Source organism: Scomber scombrus, chromosome 7, assembly GCF_963691925.1.
Source record: "Scomber scombrus chromosome 7, fScoSco1.1, whole genome shotgun sequence".
NCBI lineage: Eukaryota > Metazoa > Chordata > Actinopteri > Scombriformes > Scombridae > Scomber > Scomber scombrus.
In genome coordinates, this window is record NC_084976.1 from 7,684,201 (window position 1) to 7,712,064 (window position 27,864).

The 27,864-nt window shown below is 39.1% G+C and overlaps 1 protein-coding gene across 2 annotated transcripts; it reads right to left on the reverse strand.

Annotated features, from left to right (window-relative positions):
- Positions 1–4,017: 4,017 nt before the first annotated feature.
- On the reverse strand, positions 4,018–8,114 carry eny2 (ENY2 transcription and export complex 2 subunit). 2 transcript variants are annotated; one of them, XM_062422781.1, is made up of 6 exons: positions 7,995–8,114; positions 7,865–7,913; positions 7,265–7,342; positions 5,809–5,879; positions 4,743–4,817; positions 4,018–4,341 (listed from the first exon to the last, which is right to left on the reverse strand). In XM_062422781.1, the coding sequence occupies exons 3-6, from the start codon at positions 7,330–7,332 to the stop codon at positions 4,268–4,270; spliced, it is 288 nt and encodes a 95-aa protein (XP_062278765.1). In that variant the 5' UTR covers positions 7,333–7,342; positions 7,865–7,913; positions 7,995–8,114; the 3' UTR covers positions 4,018–4,267. The 2 variants fall into 2 exon arrangements, with proteins under 2 accessions (XP_062278765.1, XP_062278764.1); XM_062422780.1 differs by having other exon boundaries at positions 7,865–7,963; positions 8,069–8,087.
- Positions 8,115–27,864: the final 19,750 nt, after the last annotated feature.

Below are 27,864 nucleotides of genomic sequence, written 5' to 3' on the forward strand. Positions count from 1 at the left end.
AGAGAGAGAGAGAGAGAGAGAGAGAGAGAGGAGTGAGAGAGAGAGAGAGAGAGGAGAGAGAGAGAGAGAGAGTGAGAGAGAGAGAGAGAGAGAGAGAGAGAGAGAGGAAAGGTAGTGTCAGGAAACAGAAATATGCACACACTTCAAAGGCTAGGGCAGCAAAATTAAGGGTTAGGCATTGGACACGACAGTAAGTGGCCTTTACATCAGAAACAGGGGTAAACAATGTCTGGATTGTGTTTCGCTTCTTTCCTCTGTGTTGTTGCATAGAGACCCCCCCGGCTCACCATCTGCACGCTGGCTGTGCTGTAGGTAGAGTCCTAAAACAACTCAATGAAGTTTTCATTTTTATTCTTTTCTTTTTTCTTTTTTTACACCAAGCAAATCGTTTTCATCAATTGAGCCATGATGAAATGTTTCGTATCTGAGCCACTGATGTGTGTTGTTGCAAATGAATGGAAAATCTGACACATTTTTTATTTTTTTTTAAGCACAGTAATGAATGGGAATGAGCAAAGCCTCTGTTAAAATTCCACAATTTATGACTGGTAGCTAATCCTTGCCACAATGTTACACTATATCAAATCAATTACAAGCACTTATAAAACAGAAGTGCTGCTTTTAAGCGTGATACAAACAAGCCTGATGAGAGAATCAAAACAGTGTGTGTGTGCGCGCGTGTGTGTGCATGTGTCTGCGTCTGCCTGTGTGTGTGTGTGTGTGCGTGCGTGTGTGCGTGCGTGTGTGTGCATGGTTTCCTACAGCAGCAGCATCACAGTTGAGATGGTGCCAGCCTACATGATCTAAACAAGAATTATGTGAAGTCATGCTCTATGAAACTTTATACACATTTGCTGATCATTACCTAAGATTGCTTTGTGTTAACTTTGGCAGACCTGGTCTTGGCTCTCGGCTTGAAAAAGGGATGATGTATTTCCTCTTATTTATTATTTGCACTGGGCTACTGAGAGGGAAAAGGGGGGAGAGAGAAAAAAAAAAGAGAGTGTGAGTGGTATGCCTGTGACTGGTGCGTTGATGCCAGGAATAACAGAATGAAACTTGCTCCTCAGCCTCATTAGCGTGCAGAAAACAGTTCCCAGGAGACACAACAGAGTGTAAATGCATTTAAAACTCTTTACACTGCAGGATGCTACACGCCAACTTCTCCCCGTTTCTCCTTTTTTTTCCTCTACCCCTCAAAATGAGAATGTAAACGGCATCGAATACTGCAAGTGTGTAGGCTTCAAACAAGTTGCAACCCCATGTTGCATGTCTCATAAATTCTAGTGAGGGAATTCAAAGAGAAATTTATCGAGCATGGCATTCACACATGTTGACAGTAAAGTGGGCCAACTGCACACCGGGTCTTGGGAATTTGTAGGCGCACATGGCCCCCTTTTTTTTTTTGTTGCTTTGAAACACCCTCTTTGACCCTTTGTCTGCTTATGCAATGTCAGTGCCCTTTCCATTATGAAAAAAGATAGGAAGAGATATATGAGACACAAAAGCATATAGCTGTGTCCTGTAAATTAGAAATGTCAGATATATGGTTGTAAACACAGAGAGATTTATCTATCAGTGTCATATGAGCAGGGCTCCAGATACAGTATTTCATGGACACTTCTTAAACTATTATCCCCAGAAGCAGGTGCACTGTTACCCCAAATAAGGCAATATGGTATAACATCATCATTTCCCAACATTTGTTTATAATATGACCACGTTCCTGACATCTGTTTCCATACATCTGTTTCCATCCTGTGCTGCCTTTTCTTCAGTTGTTTGTACAGTAAGGGAGGTGTTTATGATCTTTGGATGTTGCCAATCTCACTAGAGAGAGGACCTCAGAGCACCTATGGGACTCGGCACACAGGGCCACACTTTTGGCTCCGTCGGTTATTGACACAGCTGCTATCATGCTGAAATGATCCAATTCCAGGGGTGATGAACATATCTGTGCACACCTACCTACATGCACACAAGAGCACACATAACATGTTTGTCTTTTTTTCTTTTAAATGTCATTACGTGCTGCTCAGACACAGCTTGATATTGACTTTGGTGGAATAAGGGAACTCTCGCCCTTTGTTGTTGCTTGACTTATGTTGGTTCATTCAGAGGCTGCCTCGCAGGATGTAGGCTTCCTCACTATCAGCTGCTGCTGTGATCATCAAAACAGCTGTTTTAGGTTTGTTTGCATCTCTTCCTGCCACATCCAAGATGTACAATACTAAGCCAAAGAACGGGAGAACGGGATTTTTCCCAAAAATTCATGTTTTCACTTACATTTGCACAACTTTTACGTCTCTAGCTTTTTTATGATGTGCGGAGTCATCTGGTTACTGTACAGCTCCTCGGCAGAGCTGTGCAGGTCCTGAGTGATGGAGACAAGCCGAGAACGGAGAGTGAGAAAGTAAATAAAAATCTGTATGATAATAAATTGCATCACTGGTAATTCTATCCAGCGCTGGTCTGCGGTGTGCTGCAGTGTGCAGAACCCTCTTTATATGTGGGGGCTTGGGGAGATCTGCTGATAACATGGGGATTGATGTAGGCCATTAAAGGAGCGTGTGTGCCTGGGCTGGAGGGGTGCGTTACATTTGGCCTCCCCAGCAACACTGTATATCAGCATGTTGTCACCTGGGCTGATGTCACAGCAGGTCCTTCGGCTAAGAAAACACACTCTCTGTCTTGGGTGGGTGACCGGCGCAGACTCACTCACTACCCACTAATGTGCAACTCGTGCCGAGGGGTGCATTGTTTCGGGTTCACGGCCTCTCCAAATGTAATCCATAACCAATTAAGCATTGTACGTGTGTAACTATAGAGACCTTTCAACAAAACAAAATGATGTGGTTCAAGCACGAGGATGGAAAAACGTTAAACAAAGACGGCTTCAGGACCAAATATTCCTGTAATAGTCCCCCTTTTTATTGACTTGATAGGGAGGTCGTTGAAGTTGCACGACAGCATCAAAGCAAGAACGTGCACTCAGACAATCAGGACCTGCAGAGAGTTCATAGCCTTGATTTTCCATCTCACCACGGTGTAAGTATGTTTTTTGGACTTGTCAACCTCATGCCTCTCTGACGACCAGTTTTGGTGAAAGCAGCGAGTCCCCCGGTGCATCCACTTCTCCGTGTGAACAGGGTCACTCCTTCTTATCTTGTCAGGATCTGCTTCACTCCGTCCCCCGGCTTCTCCTCTGTTGGGAACGTGCTGTTATTCTGGGAAGTACAGCAGTGCTAACTTTGTCATTACAGGATCAGAGCTAACACATTTAAATCAAAGGATGTTAATTCACAGCTTTTCCTGTCAACTCTTCCAGTTCACTGAATTATTTGTCACATCATTGCTTTGATTCCATCTGTGAAGCTGCCTGCTGTGTTGATACCTGGAAAGTCACACTAGACATACAACTTGGAGAAAAGGCTGCTCATTTAGATGTGAAGGGCAAGGGAGAAACACTTTTCCTGCCTCACGTCCCATCAATATGTACGATATTATTGTATTCATTTTATACTGAATTACGTAACTGGAAAAATTACTACACTTTTGCTGGAGGAGATAGTTATATGTAAAATGGTATTATGCCACCTGTTTCCCACCATATATGAAGACTTCCTGGACACTCTGGGACTCATTTCAGACCTACTGCAGTACAAATACTTTAATACAGCTTCATTTATGGACAGAGTATTAGTTCAATATTTAATTTAATGTTTTTAAGTACTGATTTTATGGGTTGTATTACAGTGGGACAAATACTATCAACTATTTGTGCACCTGCTTACAGCCTAAAAAATGTAATTAAATGTCCAGTGAAAACAAATGACTGCTATAAACTTAGGGGAAGAAATCCACAGCAGTAGTGACTATGCTATTCATACAGTAAAAAACAGATACAATGTTTTTATTTTCATTTATGAGACAGATAAGGCACTTCTTGAAACTCCCGTCAAGACATCCTGACAGGATTATACAAACTGTGTTTAGAAATTGACTGTGTACACTCAGTTCCGATAGATCAAAACCTTTATTTCAGCAGCATAACGCATACACAAAGGAGAAGCTAAATGTGCAAGAACATTAAAAAAACGTATGCAACAACTACAGTCACAGGATTAGTAAAGACTCAACCAAATAACCAAGTGTGTCAGTCTGTCACAGAGAATGAAAAGAAGATCTCACAGTTCAAGCAACATGATTTATTATAAAATATTCTATATCATTAAAAGTATAGGCAGGTGGTGTGAGTGAATCTAAATCATGTGGCGTGCTGAGCTAAGAAAGCTCTTATCCTCTGCAGAAGCTCTTTCTTGACGCTGTCTGGCACCAAAGCTGAAATAGAAGAAGATGTCTGTGATTATGAGATACAGTGCAGGAAGTAGATTAGATCAACTTCTGTGTTTGCACATCTCTTACTAGAAACATAACATGTCACGACTGCATTATCTGGCACCTCTGTGTCTTCTAGTATGGAGAGAACCTGATCCCTCTAAAGCAAGGCTCCTGCTGTCTTTGAGTGTATAACATCAAACAACTGAATTCAACGCAAGTAACTGTGATTACCATGTATTTAAAGGAGCAGTGTGTAGAATTTAGTGGCATCTAGTGGAACGGACTCAGCAGAAATGGAATATAATATACGTAAGTATGTTTTAATTATAGTATATTCATCTGAAACTAAGAATTTGTATGAGTTATACTATGATTTTTTGCAGTTAGTTAAGTTGAGGTACCTCTTCCTTTAGGAGTAATCTCTACGACCAGGTCCTCCACAGTCACATGCTCCAAGCCTTTGTCTTTGATGACTTCTGCAAATAGAAAAAAACAACATAGATGATATTTTACCAATCTTTAACTGATCACAATGAGTTTAATAACTAATCACAGAGAGGACACTGATGGAAGCAGTATCGTGGAGAAAAACAGAACAGTACAGAAAAGTTATGCTCATATCATTATCACAGTAACTGACAGTGATTTGGCTTTTCAAACATCCAAATAAAAAAGCCAGCAAAATTCTCTAGTAAAACACTTTAGTTTTAAACAGTCAAATACGTATAAACAATACTCCTAATTTATTACATTTTTCCCTTCAAGCAATTTAAAAGATGAGTTTTGCTCTTCAGTGCCTGTGTTTCCTCATGATGACTTTTGGACATCTAAAACTGATTGTTTGACTGTTATGACACACAGACTCTGATGTTGTGAGAATGTTCTTTTTTTTTCATTCTTTGTGCTTTTAAGAACTCTAACAACCAGTTCCAAGCTGCTTTAATATTTCATGGCTGACAAGAAGCTGCACAAATTATGTATTAAAACAAAAACGCTGATTCACAATAAAAAATGAATCCAGTTTGGAAATCCCCTATTACTCTAATATTGACTAATAGGTTTTCTAATATAGGAAACATGTTTGAAAAAAGCTTCGATCAGTAATGTTTGTAAATAGTAATGAAAAACAGGCCTACATTTTGGATTACGATCTATATACAAGCGTGGAAAAAGTATTTTTTTCCACCTACAATTAAAAATGTGCCAGTGAACACAACTCAAAGTTGTGCAGTCAAAGGACTGAATATTTAGATAGATGCAAAATATTTTTTTAAGTGTGCTGAATATTAAAAATAATAAAACTGGGGAAATATAACTATGCATAAGACACAAGAATCACAGCAACTTTATTTATCAGCAAATATGTAGAAACAAATGAAGATAAAGCTTCTTAATGAAGATGCACTAACAGCATCTTTCCTCAGCAAATACCAGTTATAATGACCTTCAACCTGCTGTAATGTTTACCTTTGCAGTGAGCCTTCATCTGGTCCTTCCATCCACACTCAGTGAGCTTAGCTCTCAGTAACTCCTTCAGCCTGTCAACAAAATGCAATGAGTTTACAGAATGCATGTTTCTATCTAATAATGTAATTAAGTTATTAGTAACAGCTGGCAACATCAATTGTTTTGGTCCTGAGAAATAATATTCTCTCTGTTATGTTGACAGCATCATTATGCTCTATTTACTCTTTGAAGAATGATTCTTCTGTGCCAGTTAGAAAAAAGAATATGTGAATGATGGAGTATAATCTAGGAGCAGCTGTATCAGTTCACTATTGGCGCTTTTCCACTATACAGTTCTAGCACTACTCGGCTCAACTCGACATGGTACGGTTCCAGGACAGATCTTTTCCATTACAAAAAAGTACCTACTCAACGTGGGCGGGGTCGTCGTAGCATGGTTCCGCTAAACTGCTGTGACTTCGTTTTGATCGCGACACAAAACACATAAACAATGGAGGACATGGAGGCAGTGGTGTACTTGCTGCTGTATGTGGCTTTTTGTCACACACAAAGCAAGAAAATTGAGCCTGTAACGCTGCTGCTGGTATTTAAAAATGCTGGGTTTTATTCTTGTGTGGGACGGCTCATGACTCTTCCAGCGACAACTCTTCTGACCAATCAGTGGCCGGCAGTCTATTGACGTCACATTTAGTATCTGCTCGGCTCGCTTGGAACCTCACCAGAGCAGGTACTAAAAAAGTACCAGGTACCAGGTACTATCCCTAGTGGAAACGCAAAAAGAGCCCAGTCGAGCCGAATCGAGTCGAGTCGAGGAACTGTGTAGTGGAAAAGCACCATATGAATACTGGTTCTTGTTTGTTGAACCTATAACAGGCCCGATTTCACCCTTTAACAGCCAGCCAACTCTCCATTAGTTTATTCTCACATTTCCCCTTTAACAGTAACCAGTGATGCAATTGTTAAAGATCCCCTCCAGACATATTTTCAGATGTGCACTGGGGTCCAAAGGTTTGAGACCACATTGACAATCTATAATATTTTCATGTAAACCTGGAGTTATGACATGTAAAATGTAGAAAAATATTGAAGATTCTGCACTATTTTCAGGTCAGCAATCAAACTTAGGCAAATTTGTGGGATAGACCAATTTAACTCTATGTAAAAAAAAAACAACTCAGATTTCCTTGAGTTGTATACCTTCTATTGAAGTGGATTTGATCTACTCATCAGAGACTTGTTCAAGTGACTCAGTGTTCACTTATTAAAAATATGGCAGAGCCTCAACTTTCCAGCAGATAATGTAAGTAAGTACTAATTGGCAGGTTGAAAAATGTCCAAGTTCCCTTTCAGACACCAAAAGATATAAGCCAGAGAAAAAGCACTTAGCTATAAAACAATGTCTTCACTTCCAAAATAACAATCTACCTACTTGCTTACTTGTGATATTATATCTCACCTCTCTCGCTCGCCCATCTCTGTCATCTTCTGGTTCACTGTTGCCCTCATTCTGGACTCTTTGCTCATGCTCGTTAACCTGCGAGCAGAAGAAACGCCACGTTGTGTATCAAATTTGAGTCAAGCAAAGACACAATGTTTAACTGTCACCAACCCTGAGGTGCTGCATACACGCAGACTATACCAAATAGATAAAAAGTCTTAAGGCATTTATTAGCTTCATTTATTAGACTCTGGGAAAGTGAGAAAAACAGTCAAATTACTGCATCTCTGAACTATCCCTTTAACGACATCACACACATTCCGGCTAATTCTACGTGATCTCCCTTTGATAACTACTGTAATAATAGCTAATAACTAAGGTTAATATCATCATTTCACTTTTCACTGAGCCCCCCTTAAAACACATGTAATCTTGAGTAAAGCTGGCGCTACAAAGTGAGAAAAAAAACCCTCACAATGTTTAATTGTCATCAGCTGACTGATGCTAATACTGCCAACATGGCGTGCTACACCACTGCGTGCTATACAGTGTGTAGTGTAGCAGACAGTAACATTAGCTACAGTAACTTCAGGGCTTCATTTGTTCAAACTTACACACCTGAGAGAGAAGAAGAGAGCTCTTCAATGTTCCCACTGACGTCTGCAGACTCTTGTTGTTGCGCACATGAAAAAGTTAAGATGAGAACAGCTCAGCTACCTGTGAACACACATTTACACCAAACACAAACCCGCCACTCTCTATGAGCTCAACTCTACGTTTACGTAACGGCTTTAAGCAAATTATCTTTAAAAAAAATGAAACCTGGTATATTGCTACAGCAAAGTGCGGCTACATTTTTTGATTTTACCATTCGGCATTACATTCCGAGAGGAAACAATGGCTGGTACAATGGTTCCTACCCCTTCATTAAACGCAGTACTCAGTGACGCCACACGGCGGCAGTGTTGGTTAATGGATCAAATCTTAATGAGGGCTATAGCAGAATGAGTGTGGTCTCCTTATCATTATCAGTCTTCACACATACACATTCCTGTTGATATTTTCCTCTAGTTTTTGAAAAAAAAATGTATTTCATAAATAATAAATAACTGGGTTTGTCATCAGCCATTAAGCGTTTTTCCCACTTGTAATTATTATAATGCCTGTACTGCCACTGCACTGCAGTCAATTGTTCCCTCTTTGGGGATCTGTAACAGCTGGGATAGGCATGTAAGTGGTCCATGTTTTATAGTACAACACACAAAAAATATGCCTTTTATGGTTTTGTCATTTTCTAATGAAATGTAAGGCTGTTTCAATTTCAAGAAAAATGAAAACATTGAACTGTAAACATTTTCAGCTCAGTAGGGTGGTCAGCAGTAAATGCAGTTTTCCATTCAGGAGCTACAGGATGTATAGTTTGTTCAGAGATTACTCATAAGCCCAGTTATGTAGCCTATATGTAATTCCAAATGTGTTATGCAACGCAAACACACATTAATAGTGTTTATTTGAAATGGGGTTGAATGAAGAGATATTTAGTTTGTTTCTAAATGCAGTCCTATACCATGATGATCCTTTCAGTGCTACTTGTGGAGATACTTAGACCTACTAAAAAACTAAAAGAAGAAAGAAAAGACAACAACCTCATCCCTCCTTGCCATGATCATGAACCACCCAAAAAATATCTAAGGCATTAACCATTAGTAAATGTGTCAAGGGAGTCTCTCTGATCTCCTGTGCTTGATGAGTTATGTAATAACAATATTTGCAAGACTCACAAAAACTAAAAACTAATGAAGGCCATGTAATTTCACACAGCGTATATGGTTTTACATGTTCCCAAAGTCACAACATCCTACTTTCTTTTAATAGTGTGTGACATACTTCAGAAAATGTCAAACTTTTGGAGGATGGTGTTTTACATTCAAATTTAACTGAACAATGTATATCTCATTACTTCACCTGAAGAATTGATGAGGAAATAGAATAAATACATTTATATGAGATATGTTTGAGGGTATTGGGGGGAGTAGAGTCACTAGTCACTGTGATATCAAGTAAGACAATAAAACACAAATAAAAGTGATCTGCATTAGAAATTCAAGCAGCCAGAAGGTTTCTGTTAACCACCAATGGGAGAGGTTGTTGTACTTACAGCTAACAAGTCTCCTTCTGGTATCCTCAAATCAACACCTGTGATCCAAATGGATGCAAGAAGTGCGTAATTACAAGAGTGAAGGTTCCCCATTGTGAATAATTAACAACTGGATCACGACAGCATCAAACTGCCAGTTGAAACAGCATCAAGCTGGCTGAAAAACCAACACAACCTGGTAAAATTTTAAATAAAATTATCATCAGCAAGTCATGAAACATGTCCAAATGAAAATGATGGATATGAAATTGGATGCAGCAGGATATATGGTCTCAGTCTGGGCTCGGCGATGTGGCATAATGTGAAATTAATACTGCTTCTTCAGGTCAACCAGCATCATCCATGGGAGAATGGCAACTGTTGAACATATTCTCATTACCTCTAATTACATTTTGCACTGCATGCCCATTATGAATTAAGCAGTGGCTGCACCCTGCTGTGGGGATGCTTCTCTGCAGCAGGATTGTGGAGCAGCAGAGCAACCAAAGAAAGAGACCTGCTGCAGGCTGCCAAAAACAGTGACTTATGACTTTTTTACTTGCAAAGTATCAACAAAAAGCAAAGCCAAAGTTGCAAAACAACAACCCTAATATCATGTCATAAATCTAACAGAAAAAGTCACCTGTATCTGGGGTGATGTATCCCCCAATGCCACCTTTTTAAAGGTCTGGTCACCCAGGTTACTCTGTCTTTCCATCCTTTTCTTGATCACTCAAGCAGACTGTATCTCTGGGTCAGCAATAATTCTGTGTGTTGCTTCACTGGTTATCTGGTAATCAATTGCGAGTAGAATCCCATTTTCCCCCCAGAGACTGCTGTCAACAACGTTCAGCTTTGTGTCTCATATGAACATTTTTTTGGGTAAGAAATAGTCTTCTGTCTTCTAGCTTTAAATAAGTATTGTGACAGAAGATTATCTTTGTCCAGGTGGATGCCAGAGTTTTTAGATTACTTGGATCAGAAAGTGATTTTGCCTCACCAAATTAGTATTTTCATTTGCATAATTCATTGTAATAGATCACCAGGGACATCTAATTAAGGGTGCCTTGAAAACAGTAGTTCATTTCATTGTTTGTTTGGCTTTTGTAGGCTACAGGTTTTGGGTTGTGTCCATTCATATGTCAGAATAATGGCAATGATGTGATAAATATGTTGCAGTTATATGCTTACAGAGCTCCTAAGCTTATAAAAAGTGCAAGTACAATTTGAACAATAGCAGACCAAGCTTCAAAAGATATTTAAAGGATGGATTCACAATTTTTCAAGTCTGTGTTAAAATATTAGACAGGTGCCCAAATAACTTAAAAGATCCTTTCATAATGCATATACAATGTAAGTGATGGGGGACAAAATGCACAGTCCTCTTTTTCTGTGCAAAAATGTATTTAAAAATGTACGTGAAGCTAGTATCAAGCTTCAAGTCCCTCTTTTGTTTCTATACTTCCACCATGGCTCAACAGGGGAAAATAAAGAGGGAATTTGATGCTAAAAAGACTGTAAATGTGGCAGATATTCACTTGTTATGACTAACTCAGACTGCTGAAGACTCATATAAACTTCACATCAACTTTTTGCACAAAATGACTGTGCTAAAACACTGTGGATTTTGGCACCAAATTGAGTGCACATCCTTTTAAAAAACCAGTATGAACAGGAGGAATGATCACAGCAAGGAAAACCTCAATCAGCGTTCATATGAGCACCTGACTGTTTTAAGATAGAATTTATCCCTTAAGGTTGAACTGAGGACAGTCGGCAGCAGCACATTAACATCACAGCGTAATGACCTGCTGATTTTAGTTTCCTATAGACAACTGAGCTCATTTCTTGTACACATAGACCTTCACTTTGTGTGTGCACAATAGTAGCTGTGATCTACAGATGCAGGGTAAGACTGATTGGAATAAGCTAACTCTGCTAAAGGTTAAAGAAAGGAATTTAGATGCATGATATAAGCATTGTCTTTTGAAAAGACAGGCTGTAATTACACCAATCTTCCTGTTGTCCTCGGGTCAATTTTGACCTGGGAGGACAACAGGCCTTTACTCAAAAATGACCATAATTTCCTAATAATATGTGTTAAACCTTTGGTAATAAGTTGGGATGACTTTGGCTAAAGTTGCATGCTCAATGGGAAGAAAACAGATGGGCTAACTAGTTTTAGACTAGATGTTAAACTTGTTTATGTTGCTTTCTGTGTAATCATTTTTGAAATCTTCAACTATACAAAACAGTAGCCGGTACATAAGTGATTACCTTTCAAATCTCTCTTTAATCCCACCCCAAAGGGCAAAGCATCACACAGTAATGTCTATCATTTAACTTTCATTACCATTTGCAAAGCAGTTCTTCCCTTTTTCTAAGGCGGTCTATCATTTCTATCTCAAAACCCACTGCTTGTCAAGCCCTCTCGAGTCCTGCCTCGCTGTTTTTGAGGTTATCAGAATCTACTCTGCTCTCTAGGCAGGGCTGATGGATCATTTAGTAGATCTAAAATAGTACCCTTACAATCAAAATGTTACACACAGGTGTTTTGAAACGGTAATAGTTAACAAGTAATAAAATAAGATCTTGCCATGCTTTTAAATAAGTTAGGGAATTGAAAACGAGAGGAGGAAATGGAAAAATAGAACAGATGTTTCATGCTAAATTGAGTTTTCCTGTGTTTCAGTCGGCTGTACAAATCTCAAAAGATGCAGCGAGTACTTGGCATACACATTTAATAAGTTGGAACTTTATTGAGCCTGAAATAGTCTTCCAAAAACTCTCATATTTAAAAGGCCAAGACTTTTTCCCTTGTTATGAAATGCCCTTTGACACTACCACTGCTGTTCTGCTCAGCTGCTCTGTTTAATTAATCACTTTACTGACTTCTGGTAGCTCGCTCCACTTTAATTGCTTCTGTTTCATCTACTTTACCTAAAATCCAACAAAGGTCACATTTAGTCTCACCTGACAGGATACCTGGCCCCTAAAAGTCACAGCAAACTTTAAAACAATGTTCAAACACCATTTTAAGCCCTTTAAGAGCAAAGTGACAAGATGGAGAAGCTTTTATGTGTAATACATGAGACTGACAGAGAATCTCCTCTTTGAAGCCTGACTGGAAGTTACCCCCGTCTGTCTGAGAATGACATTTAGTAGGCTTCATCTCATGTTCAAGTGAGGAATGCCTCCCCCCCGCTTTAATTCATGACAGACTGATTGATGCCCTACCTGTTCCAGGCAGAGTAATGGCCTTCTATGTGTGTGCAGGTCTACAGGACCGAGAGAAAACCTGTCTGTCTGTGTGGAGGCTCGGTTAATTACCTGCCTCTCTGCTGACAGTCGGCTGGTGCAATGAAGAGAGGGTGAAAAGTTACTGAGGGTTTTTATTGCTGCCAGAAATCATTTCCACAGCTCAGGCACAATCTGAAGGTGTTTGTACCTCTATTTAGTGTAGTGGACACACTCAAGCTGATGCACCTTTAGGGTGAAAGGGGAGGAACCCTGCGCAAGCAAGGTGTATGAGGAATTTCCGTCGCACTCAGAGCTTTTGAGACGCTCCTTATCTACTCTCCTCCCCCCACCACAATTGACAAAGTCCCAGCTTATTACCACAGTTATCTTAGCTGAAACAGCCTGGGGCAGCTGGACAGCGAGAAGAAAAGATGTGCGGCACTCCCAGCAAAGCAACAATCTGCAGGGATCTTCGTCTTTCACAAAGGGGTAACCGTAAACCATAAGATGTGGCAGAGTAGTGGTGTTTTTCATGAGCATATAGGATGAGATTCTTCTCTATGTTTCATGCGAAGAGGCAATTATTTTTTCTCGGCAAGAACTTGGAGAGGAGGAAAAAGTGGATAATCCCTAGACTAAAAAGCTGATACTTCAGTGAGCTCACACTTTGGCCAACGAGCCCCCGAGACCTTGTCCTAAAACTCTAAATTGGGTGTCTATGTTAAATTGGCTTTGCTATAGCTGACAGCCCTTCCCTCGTTAAGGAGTCATTTCAGAGTGTGATGTGCTAATTATAGATTTGTGGCACTTCACTCTTGGCTTGGTTAGCAGGGAAAGTACTTAAAAGATGCAACAGGAAATGCAGGGGGAGGAAACCACCTGCATTCACCACAATAATAACAAGCTCACAAACTACCATTTACCGTCTTAATCTGACAACAAATTCACGATGAAGAGCAGAGCGCAACTAATCTGGACTATTGTCTTCAAGTGGGAATGCCAGATATCTAAGCAGCAATTATCTTTTCTTATATATTTTTAGCATGCATTGTAAAATCGCGCATTGTGGGAAGATTAAATACAACGCATTCTCTTCATGTAGGAGCAGAGAGTCAGTGCTATTTTATCTATCATGCAATATTCATGATTTCTTCAACCAATTTCACTGATAAATGAATGTTGAAGCGATACTTATTCAAATTCATTTTGAAAAGTTGTCATGATGCCAGAAATATTTGAGACACTCCATTTCCTCTGTGCGTAGCCTCCGGTGTCACACAAGCTCAGTCACTGAGTGATTGTTTCCAATTACCACCTGTTCTTTTAACTTTGCCAAAATTAGACAACCAGCATTTTTACAGAGGCTTCGAGAAGATGCCAATTTACAGCACTCTCTTCACTCTGTGCCCCTCCCCACTTTTCCCCATAGGCATTGAAAAGATTCTACTCCATACCACTAATTTGAATTCTGCAATTTCCAGTTAATTTTGTTTTGTCAATATGAACAACCACACCCCACCCAGAGAAAGAGTTTGCAATTGACATATACTATCCTTGTATATTTATTCCTCTTATTGTCCCCTTGAGTAAACACCAGTGTCCTTTTCAGCAAACACAGAGGTGATTCGCAGCATTAAATTGCATCTTCACTCATGCTTTGGCAGTCTGATAAGCCAGAGAGATCCTCCGCGTGTCACTGTCAGTGTGAGTGTGTGCGTTGCATCCGCATTACCATGAGACAAAGATAGTGAGGCCTCTGCAGCTGACTAAAACGATTACTTCCTTTACACGACTTTTGAGGTTTCTCTAAGTCTAAGTGACGCTCTTAAAGCTCTTTATCCGTTTTACTAATGTTATCCAGTTCTTCTTCGATATGTTCGAATGCCTAATCCTATGTACGGTTGTCGCACTTCTATCTTGACAAGCTCACAAAGGTCTGAAAAACTTTTAAGGGCACTAAAACCTTGATACAAACGTGTTTCCCTCTTTCAACAGTCAACATTTGGAGGACCTGTTTTGCTGTTAGGTTTTGCATTTATTCCCAACAGATGTCACTATACTATTAGTCCAGATGTAGTGATAGCAAATGATCAGACATTTTCAAAACTAAAGGCAATGGTGGTATCCTTGTGGCCTAGAGGTTACATCTTCAATCATAAAATGCGATGTCATGGGTTCAAATCCAGCCGGGGACTTCATTACATCTCTCTCACTCATTTCCTGTCATCTCTTCACTATTCCTTATCCACGTAGGCTTGTAAACTCAGCACTTTTTAAGTCATTCCATGATGGACAGCACAATATGGACTAGTATACAGAGTCTTGGGTGTTGCTAAAATCACAGATGGGACAGCTAACAAAGTCAGCCCCCTAGCTGGTTAACTGCATGTATGGCTATTGGAATCATAGGGATAATATGAGCTATTTTAGTGCCACACAGATGCTGCACCAGCTCACCAATTAGCAGTATCAACATTGTCAGTCGGAATCAAAAATTCACACTTTGTATTGCCTGTGGGTTTAATTACTGTAAAGAGATACTCCAATGGTTCATATGCACTTTCATAAAGTTGGGGCACTTCTACATTTCTGATTATACAAGACAACAGCATCTTTTTGTTCCTCCTCTGTAAAAATGTATTTTAAACTCCACAATCCCAGTTTGTGACACAGGCTTTCTGATAAGAACACAATGTCTCCAAGCCCAAATTGAAATTGCTCAGATGACACATGTACATAATGCATGCAAATGCTCTATATATCTATGTCTACTGTATCTATGCTAAAACATTCAATATCCATTTTGGATGAAAGTTTCTTGAAGTAATAATGAAATACGTCATGGTTTATAACCTTGAGGCAACTCATAATGTGCTTTATACTGGCATCATTTTCTGATGAGTGGGTGGGAGTTGGTCATTTTTGATTCTCAAATGGTAGATTCTACATTTTAGATCAAAACTTATCAAATCCTGCCCTCCATGTGTGACTCATATTTTTCCCATCATTACTGGGTTTGAAAAAATAAAACAGAATTAGGTCTGCAAAAAGCAGCTGATTGTTGAATGCCAGAGATTCTTCCTCACTTCTAAATGATGTGAGGAAGAAGTGAGTCTCTTTTGTTTTTGGTGAACACACAAACACACAAAATAACAGAGGGAGAGAGAGAGATAGAGAGAGAGAGGGGAGTAGATGTCAGAGCGGTGTGATCGCTCATGCCTTCCTGTTTGCCCATGTTCGTAGGAGAAGAGCGCTCTGTGTGCTCTGGGGCTCCCTGACTTCATTAACTAGAAGGGCAGCCAGTCTTGATAAATGGTCTACTTGGACAGAAACATTTGTCACCTCGCTCACCTCACACCGTAACACACAGAAACACATGGCTATACCATACGCACACATAACACCAGCAACAAATACATGGCCTCACACACGCTCACACTGAAACACCCTTGAAAAAAAAAAAAAGAAAGAAAGAAAGACATAAAATACAGCCAGCACTTTGTCGAGGCAGTTTTGTCATGATAGCTGTTACGGGGAGACAGAGGGAGTTATCATGGTGTCAGTGATAAAGGGCCTGAGCTGAAGTGTTTGCTACTGACTGGATACGCTGTCACAACTCTGCATCCATCATCACATTGATGAGCTTCTGAGTCTAATGATTCAACGCTAATAATGTGTGTGGGAATGAAAAATAAGGATCAATTACATTGCTTTCCCACTTTGCAGTGAGTTGCCGCTTTTCCTTCATCGAATGCGCTTATCAAACTAAAATTTCTTATTAAATGTTAATCAGACCTGGCCTTAGGCAAACGGTGTCAATCTGTCTGGTGTGAAAATGTGATTCATCACAACTGTCTTTTCTCTACTAGAACTGTATTATACCATATAACCATATTCAGAGCAAGTCATCTACATAATCCATTGTTATAATAGCGTATTCCTTACAGTATTTCCTGAGTCACAGCTTTGTCCAGCAGCCGGTAATGAGTTTGTGGGATTCTGTCAAACACTCAGCAGACAGATATATCGGTTATGATGGAAGAGCCTATTTTTGAAACTGCTTCACGCAGGAGTCCAGGATGCCTGGACACTGATCGATGACTTCTACAAGGGGAGACAGAGAAGAGAGAGAATATAAATTTCTGTCTGGCAAACTGATAGGTCATTAATGTGCTAAACGGTTGTGGATAATCTCACCCCTAATCATGTTTTTTTTCTCCCCCACATGACAGCATCAATCATTATATCTATACAAAGGCCACCGCTTGGATTTTCAAAGCAATCACTGCCTGTTGCGTAAACTTTCTAAAAATATTGATTATGTTTCTAATAGCATAAGAGCACAAATAGCATATTGATGTTTTTTACTTTTTTTATGAAAGCTGCAGGAAAATGTGGGGGATAATTGTGTTTTCAATTTATTGAGCCTATTTCAGAAAAACTTGCAACGTGCCACCATAAACATAGATTTAGAAGAGAGCTTTATCAAATCACAGCCCTCTAAAGGATTAAAGAATGCTTATAGAAAAAAAAAAAGTTTTACATTCTTTTTATTTTTCAAATTCCCCCCACAACTTTATCATTGCAACCTTTACTTGTCTATAGACAAGATCAATAGACCAGCTAAAGACCGGTTGAATTTACATCTTATTATGTCTTTCCATTGACTTGTATGTCTGGACACGCAGTAAGGTGGTGTTCAGACTGACACTAGCTCTGCATGAAAAACACAGGAAAAACACTGCTGCAGTCGTCTGGAAAAAAAGTTAAACCAGGCTTAACTTTTACCACTCGGGCCTGCGTAGGAATCGTAATAAGAATAGGTCAGTTTATATAATTATGCAGAACTTTTTACCCTCTCCTCACTCTATTGTGACTCATGAATTACATTCAAGTATTTTCTTTCATAATTTTTAAGGCATTTTGTGGCCTGGTTCTCTGCTATGTTTCTTACTTTCTCCTCCAATATAAACCTGTACGCAGCTTGAGATCCCTGAGCAGCAGAGCTTGTGGTACAATTGGTCTATGTAGAATAGAGCCGTACTATTCTACAAGCATGTCAATGTCTACACTTCTCCTGTGAAATATGTCAATAATTGGATGGATTGCCTTAATTTTTTTTTTCAGACTTTAATGGTGCCCAAAGATGAATCTTATTGACTTTTTTCTGTTGCTTATTGGTGTTATTGAAACTTTGTGCTTTAATTATTAGCATCAAAAGAAGTTTCTCTGGACTATGCACTTGTGCGCTTTGTGGAGACTTAGAAGGATGAACCCATATTGGTAAAACCCTCATAGAAGCTCCCTGTGTATACAGGGCTTTGCCTCTGCCTACTGAGATCAAGTTAATCTTTGTTAGCACATCCTCCTAATAAAACATTGTCACAGCAAGACGCCAAGGGCTGGACACAATCAGCCCATATGGTAAACAGTGGCTCACGTACTGTGTTGACATACAGTGCATTTGTCTAATTTAAGTGGTGTTACTTTACAAAGTCAGTTTTACTAGCTTCATGGCATGTAGATGATAGTAGTTTGTTTTCTCCATTAGTGGATGAAAAAGGAAGGATGAAAAAGAAGTAGAAAGGAAGCTAGAGTTTATTGCTTTTTAACTTTGCATTTAATCACAGCATAGATTTTGGCAGCCTTTATCGTCAGTGCATTTTCCAAATTTCATAAACCTTATTATCAGAGTTCCTTATCCACTCACAAATGTACACTCACTTTGTTTCTTGCTGTGATCCTTCCTAGTCTCTCAAAGAACAAGACTGACTCATTTCAAAATTATGAAAAATACTCTCTTCACTACTCTTCACTCTATCAGGTTGCCACAGTAACAACCGAGTGGACGTCATTACCGTGAATGGAGCACCGCCGGATGTAGTACAGTACACATCACATTGTATTCTCATTGAAAAAGGGGTCAGTGAGTATCTGTCATTATTCAGCATCCCTGAAAAGGTTAATGCACTAGCTTACTAATTCTCCTCCTCCAGTTCCTGCTTTTTTACATCAAGCTTTTTATCTTCATTTAGTGACCTATTAAGCCATGAGTTTTGAAGAGGGTGTTTTAATGTCACAAACAAAAACAAGAGTTGTCAGGGGCTTGTTTCATTTTGTGCCACCGCTCAGATTTTCTTGTAATCTAAATGAAATATGTTTTTTCTCATAAGTTCTGTCTGCATACAGGGCTGAAATGTAGAAAAAACAAAACTTTACTATTATATATTGATATACACACACATTTAATATAAACTTCAGTGAGAGATCAAGAACCCATAACACATCCCATTATTATTGCTCTTTTATCTTTTACCCTAATGGACACACTTTAAATATTTTCTCTTTAAGTGCAGTATTCAAGAAGGCTACATGATGAAGCCTTTACATTTCCCCCTTAAAAATCTGCTGTAGAACTGAGATCCAGTAATGACCAAAACAAAACAAAAAAGTTAAAAGGCTGAGTTTTACACCGTTATGAATTTAGATTGGTGCTTTAGCTTCCTTCCTACCTTTACTTCTCCAGTTCAGTGTTAAGATAGAAACCTATTGTCCTGGCAGTAACCCCGACAAAATAGAATCTGTGCAACAGTATCAACTTTTCTTTCTTTGGAATAAGACATTTATTGGTCATCACCTCCAACTTCTCTCTACTGTCTGTCTGCTCTCTGTCGTAGAAGTATTGACTCAGCATAGCTGTGTCTAATAATTTTCTTTTTTACAATACATGAATGCATGTGATTGGATGAAATGTAATGGTCTAATTGCTGTCTAATTAGCTGTGTATTGTCCAATCTATACTCATGTCCACAATATAACAAAAGTAATCCTTCAAATTACCTGAGTCAGATTTACCCTCTGTCTGTCTGTGTCTGTCTTTGTGTCTATCAGTCTGCTAGTTTGCTTGAGGCAGTAGCTGTCTTTATGTATAAACTTGCTCCTGTATTCATGCTATGCAGGTCATATTGTTCACTATATCTTGTTTGCACTGAAGCGGTTGGGCTTTACTGCACTAGTGGGTTCTGATTCAATTGGAAATGCCCCAATTTTGCATTTATTGGTTGTTCAGTCAACTGTTGATTGTGTTTGACTTGTGAATAAACCTGTGATGAAGGTCTGCTAGTTGCTTGTGACAGCTTCTTTATTGTTTTTAAGCAGTATTATATTTATTTCTGTATTAATTGTGCTGTAAAGTCCTTAGCTTTAAGAACCAACTACATTGTAGATCTTTAAAAAAAAATGTTCCCCCATGCCACCAATAAACATTTCATACATGTGAACCTACCAGAGTATACACTTTGTTGGGCTCATTTTTATACATTCTAATGCCAAGATTTTTCAAGAAACATGTTAATTGTGTACTTTTGATATGGACAAGTATACTACTTGAATGTTATGTGGTTGCTGGAAAAAAAAACTCTCCAATTAACTGTACAAAGTTAATGTAACAGGATACTACATTAAAACAAACTGACAATCAAGATTTGTGGACTACTTTTAAGCTTGATTCAACTGCAAATCAATCATGTCGGTCTGAATGAACCCTCAAAGGCAACATACAGTAAATGAGTTCTATGATAAATTATCTCAATTCTAGTTGTTGGTTTTCCTACCAAGGTAGTTCTCTGAGGAGTGTGTTGAGGGCAGTCCAGTAGACAGTAATGATGGCAATGAATTTTCTGCCTCTCAGAACTTATAGAGGGGGACAGGAAGAAATAACCATGTTACTGGTTCACCTTGGGCCATATTTTGTTACCTTAGTCTTGAGAATTCTCCTTTTCTTCCAGTAAGCTCTTCTTACAGTTAAATCACCAGCTGGGAACATGAAAAACATTAGGATAAAACATTGGTGTTCTCAAATAAGAAAGCAGATATCTTTGTTCTTGTAAGTTCTGCAAAACTCTATCTGCTCATTGGCTGACTTCTAAATGGGTAGCACAATAAATAAAAGTGTCTTCCTTGGAAAACGAGCAGTTATGAAACTTCAGTAGAAAAAAACATTGTGAAAAATAATTTCTGTCTGGAATTACATGATAACTAATGACTAAATGTGGCTGTTTGTAAACTTTTGAGAACTGTGAATCAGTTGTGAGAATTAAGAAAGTTTCAAAAAGCAACATTAATGAGATTTGTCATATAATCATTATGGTAGGGATTGCATCTCTTTCATTTTCTACAGGGTAGATCATGTACAAAAACAGATATGAACTAGATCAAGTGTCTCTTGTCATTATCTCACCTTTGTGTGGAAGTAAATGCCAACCGCAGCATTCACAGTAGCGCAGAATACTTCCACCCCTCTGATGCACAATCCTTCATCCACAGTGAAAAGTAACCTTTTCTGAAACTAAACCTGTCTTGATCGATTTTGTAGGTCCTTGGGGTCATAGCGACAATCATCAAACACAACATTCATACAGTTGATATGGTTAGCAAACAGTGGCTAAGACCGACGCTAACACAACTTTAAGGTGGAAATGACACCAGAGCAGGAAAGGGAAAATGAAAATGAGGATACAAGAATATTTGAAAATAAAAAGAAACACAAGAAGAAATGATTCCAGTGAGCAATTGAGGAAAAAGGTATCTTACCTTGTTGAAATAGTTGTGGTGATAAGAAAGTAAGGCATTTTCAAGTATCCATAAACAAGAAAGAATGGAGTCATAACTGGCATGCCACTGTCTGTAGGTGCGGAGTTGTTTGAGAATGTAAAAGGTATGATAGAAACAAGAGGGATGAAAAAATTCAGAGAAGGTAAAAAGAGGGCAGTAAGTTATTATTATTTTTAACTTTAAAGAAGTAAAGTACTGGAAAGAGTGTGTCTGGATAATGTATGCTACAGGGTGAGGCCATATAAAAGGGCTTCTCTCAGATGTTTCTACAGTCAGGAGTATGGACATGTTGATGCAGTGTGTAGAAGAGTCAGAAGAGTTTTAAGAGAGTGGAAAGAAACAACGAGAAGGTGGTAGCACAAAAGGAACTAGACCAGAATAGAAATGGGGCATGCCTAATCCATAGCAAATTAATCTAGACATTTAAAGTGATCAGTCTAAAGTTGACTTCTAAAGTGCTTCAGCTTTAAAATAATAAACTTATTGCTCCTTATTCAAAACATTGGCAGAAAGCCCGGAACAAATCATATTATAACGGTATAATGGAAAACATTGTAGTAATTAGGCCTATTACTTCAGAAAATATTGATTGGAATATTGCTATAAGCTACACATTCTTAGCTCACACAACTAATAATAACTGATTTTATGAGCTCACCTAAATTAATTAGATGGATATGCCTGTTTCTTGCCACACAGCTTCTTCATTCCTGTGTGATGGATGACAGTCAAACTCTGAGATTGTTCTCCACATGCAAATGAGCCCTGTACTTAGTCTTCATTGCAGTCAAAGCAGAGAATGATGATATACAGAGGTAAGTTGGAAGAAAGGGGAATAATAAATATGACCTCGGCAGTGAGTTCTGGATTCTCATGTGAGAGGGAGGACCAAAAGTCTGAATGAGGTATCTACTGATATTAAGCCTCCGATGTCTATCACAGGAGTCCAACAGCCAATCTGCAGCCTTACCAGTAAGCCCAATGTTTTTGTTGTAGCTAGGGCGAACATCCATTATCCTTTATCACACTTAAGAGGGATATAGCAGTGCATCATGCCCAACATCCATCTCCATACAAATATGATTGCAGTGCCATTGAATTGACATAATTAACCACAGTCACAGCTGTGTTCAAAACAGACTTTAGGTCTGATTCCATGCCAATGGATGCGAGTACCTGCTGATGCAGCATACAGTGTGTGGCCATAACCTTCGAGTTTACAGCGTTTATCCGTGCACAGACCCTCCTGTTTGCAGCTCAGTCCAACGTCAGTCTTGAAAGCATCCAATAGTCTGAATACTTCCTCACCCATTGCTCTCCCAGGCATCGTTGATAGTGAACCAAAACTAAGAATCAGAATCTGAGTGAGTAAAATTTTGGAAAAAAGTATTGCTGTAAAAGTAATTGTTTGGTCACTCTGACTGATATATTATTATGACATCATTAGATAATTAATAGTAAAGCATCATTGTGGAAGCAACATATTACTGTTGTAGCTGCTGGAAGTGGAGCTAGTTTATTTCTATCTATTTAAGACCATACATCAAAATAAAACAGCTGTCAGCAGGTGCTGACTCTTTACAAGAAACATAAAGGTTGTTTTCCTTTTCCACAACAGCACAACTCAACTGTTTGAGCAAAAGTTATGGCCAATGAGACAGTGTTGGATGTCTACATTTCTCAAAATGAAAGACCATAATGTTATATTCTACTTTTCTTTTTTTTTCTCGGTTGTACCTAAAATATACAACACCGTGACTCCAAAACTGAGGTAGATACCAAACTGTGAATTTCATGCACTGTTACACCCATAGTTACAATCATACCAGTTTCTATATCCTGGTCAAGCATTTGATCACATTTAACACACAGGGTCAAGACAAGACCTGTGCACCTGTTGGATTTTCTTTCTCTGAAAAATTAGAACCAGAAATGCACAATGCATTCCACCCAAAGCTATCAGCTGTACAGCACACTGAACTACATGTCGAACTGAGCACCTAAGTATTGATCACATAGTCTGACAAAGATTTGCCCTTTTCATTAACAACATTACAACCTTAAATACACAATAACAAAGTGAGTTGCCTTATCTCTACTTAAAGTTTCAATGTTAAATCATCTACCACTTTTATAAAATCCAGGACTCTGATGATTTCTCACAGCTAACAGCTAATTCTACACTCTAAGCCAGTGGTCTCCAACCCTGCTCCTGGAGAGCTACTGCCCTGCATGTTTTAGGTATCTCCTCACTCTAACACACCTGATTCTAATAATCAACTCGTTATCAAGCCCTTTGACGAGCCTCAGCTGCTTGATAACGAGTTAGAGTGAGGAGATACCTAAAACATGCAGGGCAGTAGCTCTCCAGGAGCAGGGTTGGAGACCACTGCTCTAAGCTGACCAGGTGGTTTACTTCTTGGGATAATGAATGTTTTCTATCCATAACGTTTGTGCAACTCAAGTCACAAAAGCAAAGTCACATGTTGACCTCCTCATAAGCTCTCTGTCATTCTTGTTTGCTGTCTTCCTCCCACCTGTGAGCACATCTCACAAATGTCATTGCTCGGAAACCCATCTATGAGCCCAGGGGTGATAGGTGTCAGGTGATAGTTCTTTGTGGGTCTTACACAGTCATTTGAGTGAGTGGTAATATCATATAATAATATGAACACCTTTAATAAGATAGAACTGAAACTTGGTGTTGCATAATTCTTACGAAGCATCATAGAAGTTGTTACTTTGTAAGACATTAATATTAATGGCTATTATCGATGAAAATGGGAAAGAGGAAATACATATGAATAAGATTGGCCTTCTGTGGCATACAGTTCAGACAGTTAATGGGGTTATTGCTCCTTTTTTGCACTCATAATTAATCAGTAATTTACCATGTGATGAAATGCCACCTCTGGCCCCAACCCCAATCTGACTCACTTGGCCTCCCCCAGTGTCTGACTGACTTTATAACTTGTAATTGACAAAGAACGACGCAGGTAGAAAAACAATACTTTAATTTCAGTGTCACAAAGTAAGTAACCATTTATACCTTATTTGATATTTTTGATTCTGCTGGGAGTGTCTGCATTCTGGACACAATCCACTTTGTCCATATTAATGTTTGTCTTTCAGTGTTCAGAGGGACTGTGTGTGTGTGTGTGTGTGTGTGTGTGTGTGTGTGTGTGTGTGTGTGTGTGTGTGTGTGTGTGTGTGTGTGTGTGTGTGTGTGTGTGTGTGTGTGTGTGTGTGTGTGTGTGTGTTCAGTTGGGAAACACTTAATAACAGGACTAAATACTGCTGAACCAATGAGTATTACAAGTGCATCTCAATAATGTATGAATTGCTTTTTTTGTCTGAATAATTCAGAAGGCCGTGGGGCCGATTTGAATTGATTTTTTGGAATAGCCTGTAACCAGCTTTTCCGATGTGTGGTACGGGGGTTATTTAAGCTGTGTGTGTGCAGAAGGATAGGACAACTGGGAGTAAATTGACTGTGTGTGATAATTTATCCATATGTGAGAAATAAATGTATCTTCTCTTTCCGTAAATATAAAAAAAATCAAATTCCAAGGCTTTGGAGGTTGTACTCATTCCCTCTCTACCTATCACAGAAGGTTAGAAAATGAAGTGAAATGAGTTGTGAGAGCAGCAGAGCAACGATCACCATTACCACCTGTACAAATTGATTTTCAGTCTCAGAAAAAAAGGACAGCACAAAACATTAAGCTGCAGTAGTATGTTCTTAAATGTGGAGATCCCCACCCACTGACCCCCCTTGTCATCCTATATATATTTTAATTTTAGAATAGATTTGAGATGTTTTAGAGTGTGTGATTCACCTGAGCAAAGTACACACAGACACAGGGAGGAACTTGCAGACTCCACAGAAGGAACCCAGCAGGTCAGCTCAGGTCTGGCCATGTGGCTGCAGGCCTAACAACTGAGCCAGCTTATTGATCAGCTCAGCCTTTTATCTCGGTCTCAAGTTGCTCCCGAAGGGTGGCTCTCTCCTGTTGCAGCTGATTATTCTTCCAGTCCTTTTTATGGATATTAATGGTTAAATACTCCGCCTGAGACCAGATTTCTTGGGTCTTTTGGAGAGCTTTGACTTTTTCCTCCTGACAAGCATTGTGTTGCTCTGAGCCTCGTTTTCTACCTTTCAGTTGTTTAGCATGCCCGGCCCGCTCGTCAGGGTCCAGGCCTGATGGAGTCAGTCTCAAGGTCATATTTCCTGTCATAGTGTCTCTCTGAAAAACAGTGGTGTGTAGACATGGATTGATCTGCCTGAATCATAAAAAAACAGATCTTTAGAATTACAACCAGTAATCCAAGGGCTGCCCCCCTTGAGCTTCTCCGCCCATTTTCCTAAGTGTGCCTCATCTCCTCATCAGTTCAGTTAGTATTTGAGTCCTGTTTTTAGTTCGGTCTTTATTCTGCTCTGTGTTGTTCAGTTTTGCTTTGATCCTGCCAGCTTTTTTCCCCCCCCTTCACAAGCCTTAAATAAGTTATTCTTCAGCTTTGCTTAGTCTTCAGTCTCTTCCACTTGGGTCCTCCTAACAAACATGTCATACAGCTGTATGCTCAGCAGCTGACATACAATTGTTTATAAGATTGGTTATATTTTTTTTTTCTGTTTAACAGACAAAAAATAATCTATACAGACATGGACATTTTAGTTTTGGAATAAAAGTAGCAGTTATTTTCTTAATAAATCCAGTGCTTACACTTCAAAAGACCAACATACAGTTAAGTGGTATTGCACCTGATATGACCGTACAGTGCCTCAATATTTCAGTTGTGTTTATGTAAACTTGACAGCACTGTCTATGCTGCTAAAATGTAAATTGGTAAGTCTTACTTTTGCAGTTTACCCCTAGCAGCAGCAGCAGGGCCATTCTCAGGACACCTGTTGTTTCCTTTCCATCTAACATAACAGAGAGAGGGTCTGTGTAAAAGAGCACAAGTTAAAGTGGGTGCAAATCTGTCCCCTAGAAATTATGTTATATACAAATGTGCAACACAAAATACATTTTGAAGAAACGAACAGTAATGCAGTCCGGATTACAACATAATAAGGAAATGTTGTGGATTGAAGTATCTGGCAAAATGTTGCAACATATTTCATTTGTTTCCTGTATTAACAGACCCAGGATGCAGCCCTGTTTTTTTTAATTGTCAAAGCAGCCTTTGTATGTCCACCATCCATCCTGACCTCGCCCCAGTGATTCCAGAGAAGTACATTAATGTAGTGCTTCTTTCACTGAAAGGTGTGTTATAATGCTGTAATAAAAGCAGTAGCAGTTTTTAATGGGGACAGTAGTACAGCTCAATGTCTCATAAGGCTTCTGTTCATCTTCACTCAGGCACTTTTGGTAGACCTGAAGGACACACACTGTGTTTGGTTTTTGGTTACGAGACACTCCAAAAAGTACTTTTAAAAAAGATATGTCAGTGTAATAGACCTAAAAAAGGGTGTGCGCACACCCATGACTGCTGTGGCTCTTGTGTGTGTTCCAACTTTACACCTTTTATTCACCTAACAAGTGAATAACATCACAAGATGGGTGGTGACTTAGAGGAAGAGACCTCCATCATATCAAAATTGATTGTATAGTTAATATTCAGTTATATCATATAGTCTGGCCCTTATGTGTGTTTGAGGGTGTTTTTGTGTATGTATATGTGTATGCATACATTTGCATGTTCTCATGCAGGCATCTTGAGGCTCTCCATTATCTCTTGTTGCCTTCACCCCAGTTGATTGACACTTGTGCCTCCAAGTGGCCATCTGTTCCTTGTTTATTCAGTCTGAATCGCAGCTGGTATAAGGGGCTATAAATCAGGTAAATTGTTAAAGAGAGCAGTCTGTGTCAGGGCCTGAGGCGCATCTGTGTTGTGGTGAAATGGATGCTGCTTGAGAAAGCCATCGCCTGAAACTACTGTAGATGGAGTTAATCTCAAACTCTCACAGAGGGGCTATGAGATTGTGTATATCTATGTGTGCATTTGTATGCATGCATGAAACAATCCCTGATGGTATTGCCTAAAATAATTTCCAGTTCCCATTATGATATAATGAATCCCTTTGCATACTTCAAAGGCTCTCTCGATTGGCTGCACGCTCCTCAAGATCCCCTCATATCGATCTCTTCTCCTTGCAAATTCATTTGAAAACCTGTCTACAAAGCTGCAGCAGATCCATTCATGATGCTAAGTGAATCTGAGCAGCCAGCTACCTGCAAAATAAAAACATGATTTCCTAAGTGCCATCTAATGTAGGTTTTAACGTACATTGATGGTGACACTTCATTCATGGAATCCTCACAGCACATCATAGGGTGTTATGGATTTGATTCACTGATGAATAATGCATTAGGAGATAATGGGTTTGCATAGTCTATGAAACAGCACCTATGGCTTTCATAAAGAAACTCTTCTTTCATTTTTTTCTAATTTTAATGTTGACTCTATTTGAAAAGCAAACATGAAGCGATTGTAATTGGAAAAGGTGTTTTACGTGTAATAAGTGTAAAGGTGTAAAAGTGTAATAATTTACATTTAATTTAATTCACTGTTAAACTCCAGGAGAGGATTGAGATGAAATCTAAAACGCGAAAGCTGCTGACAA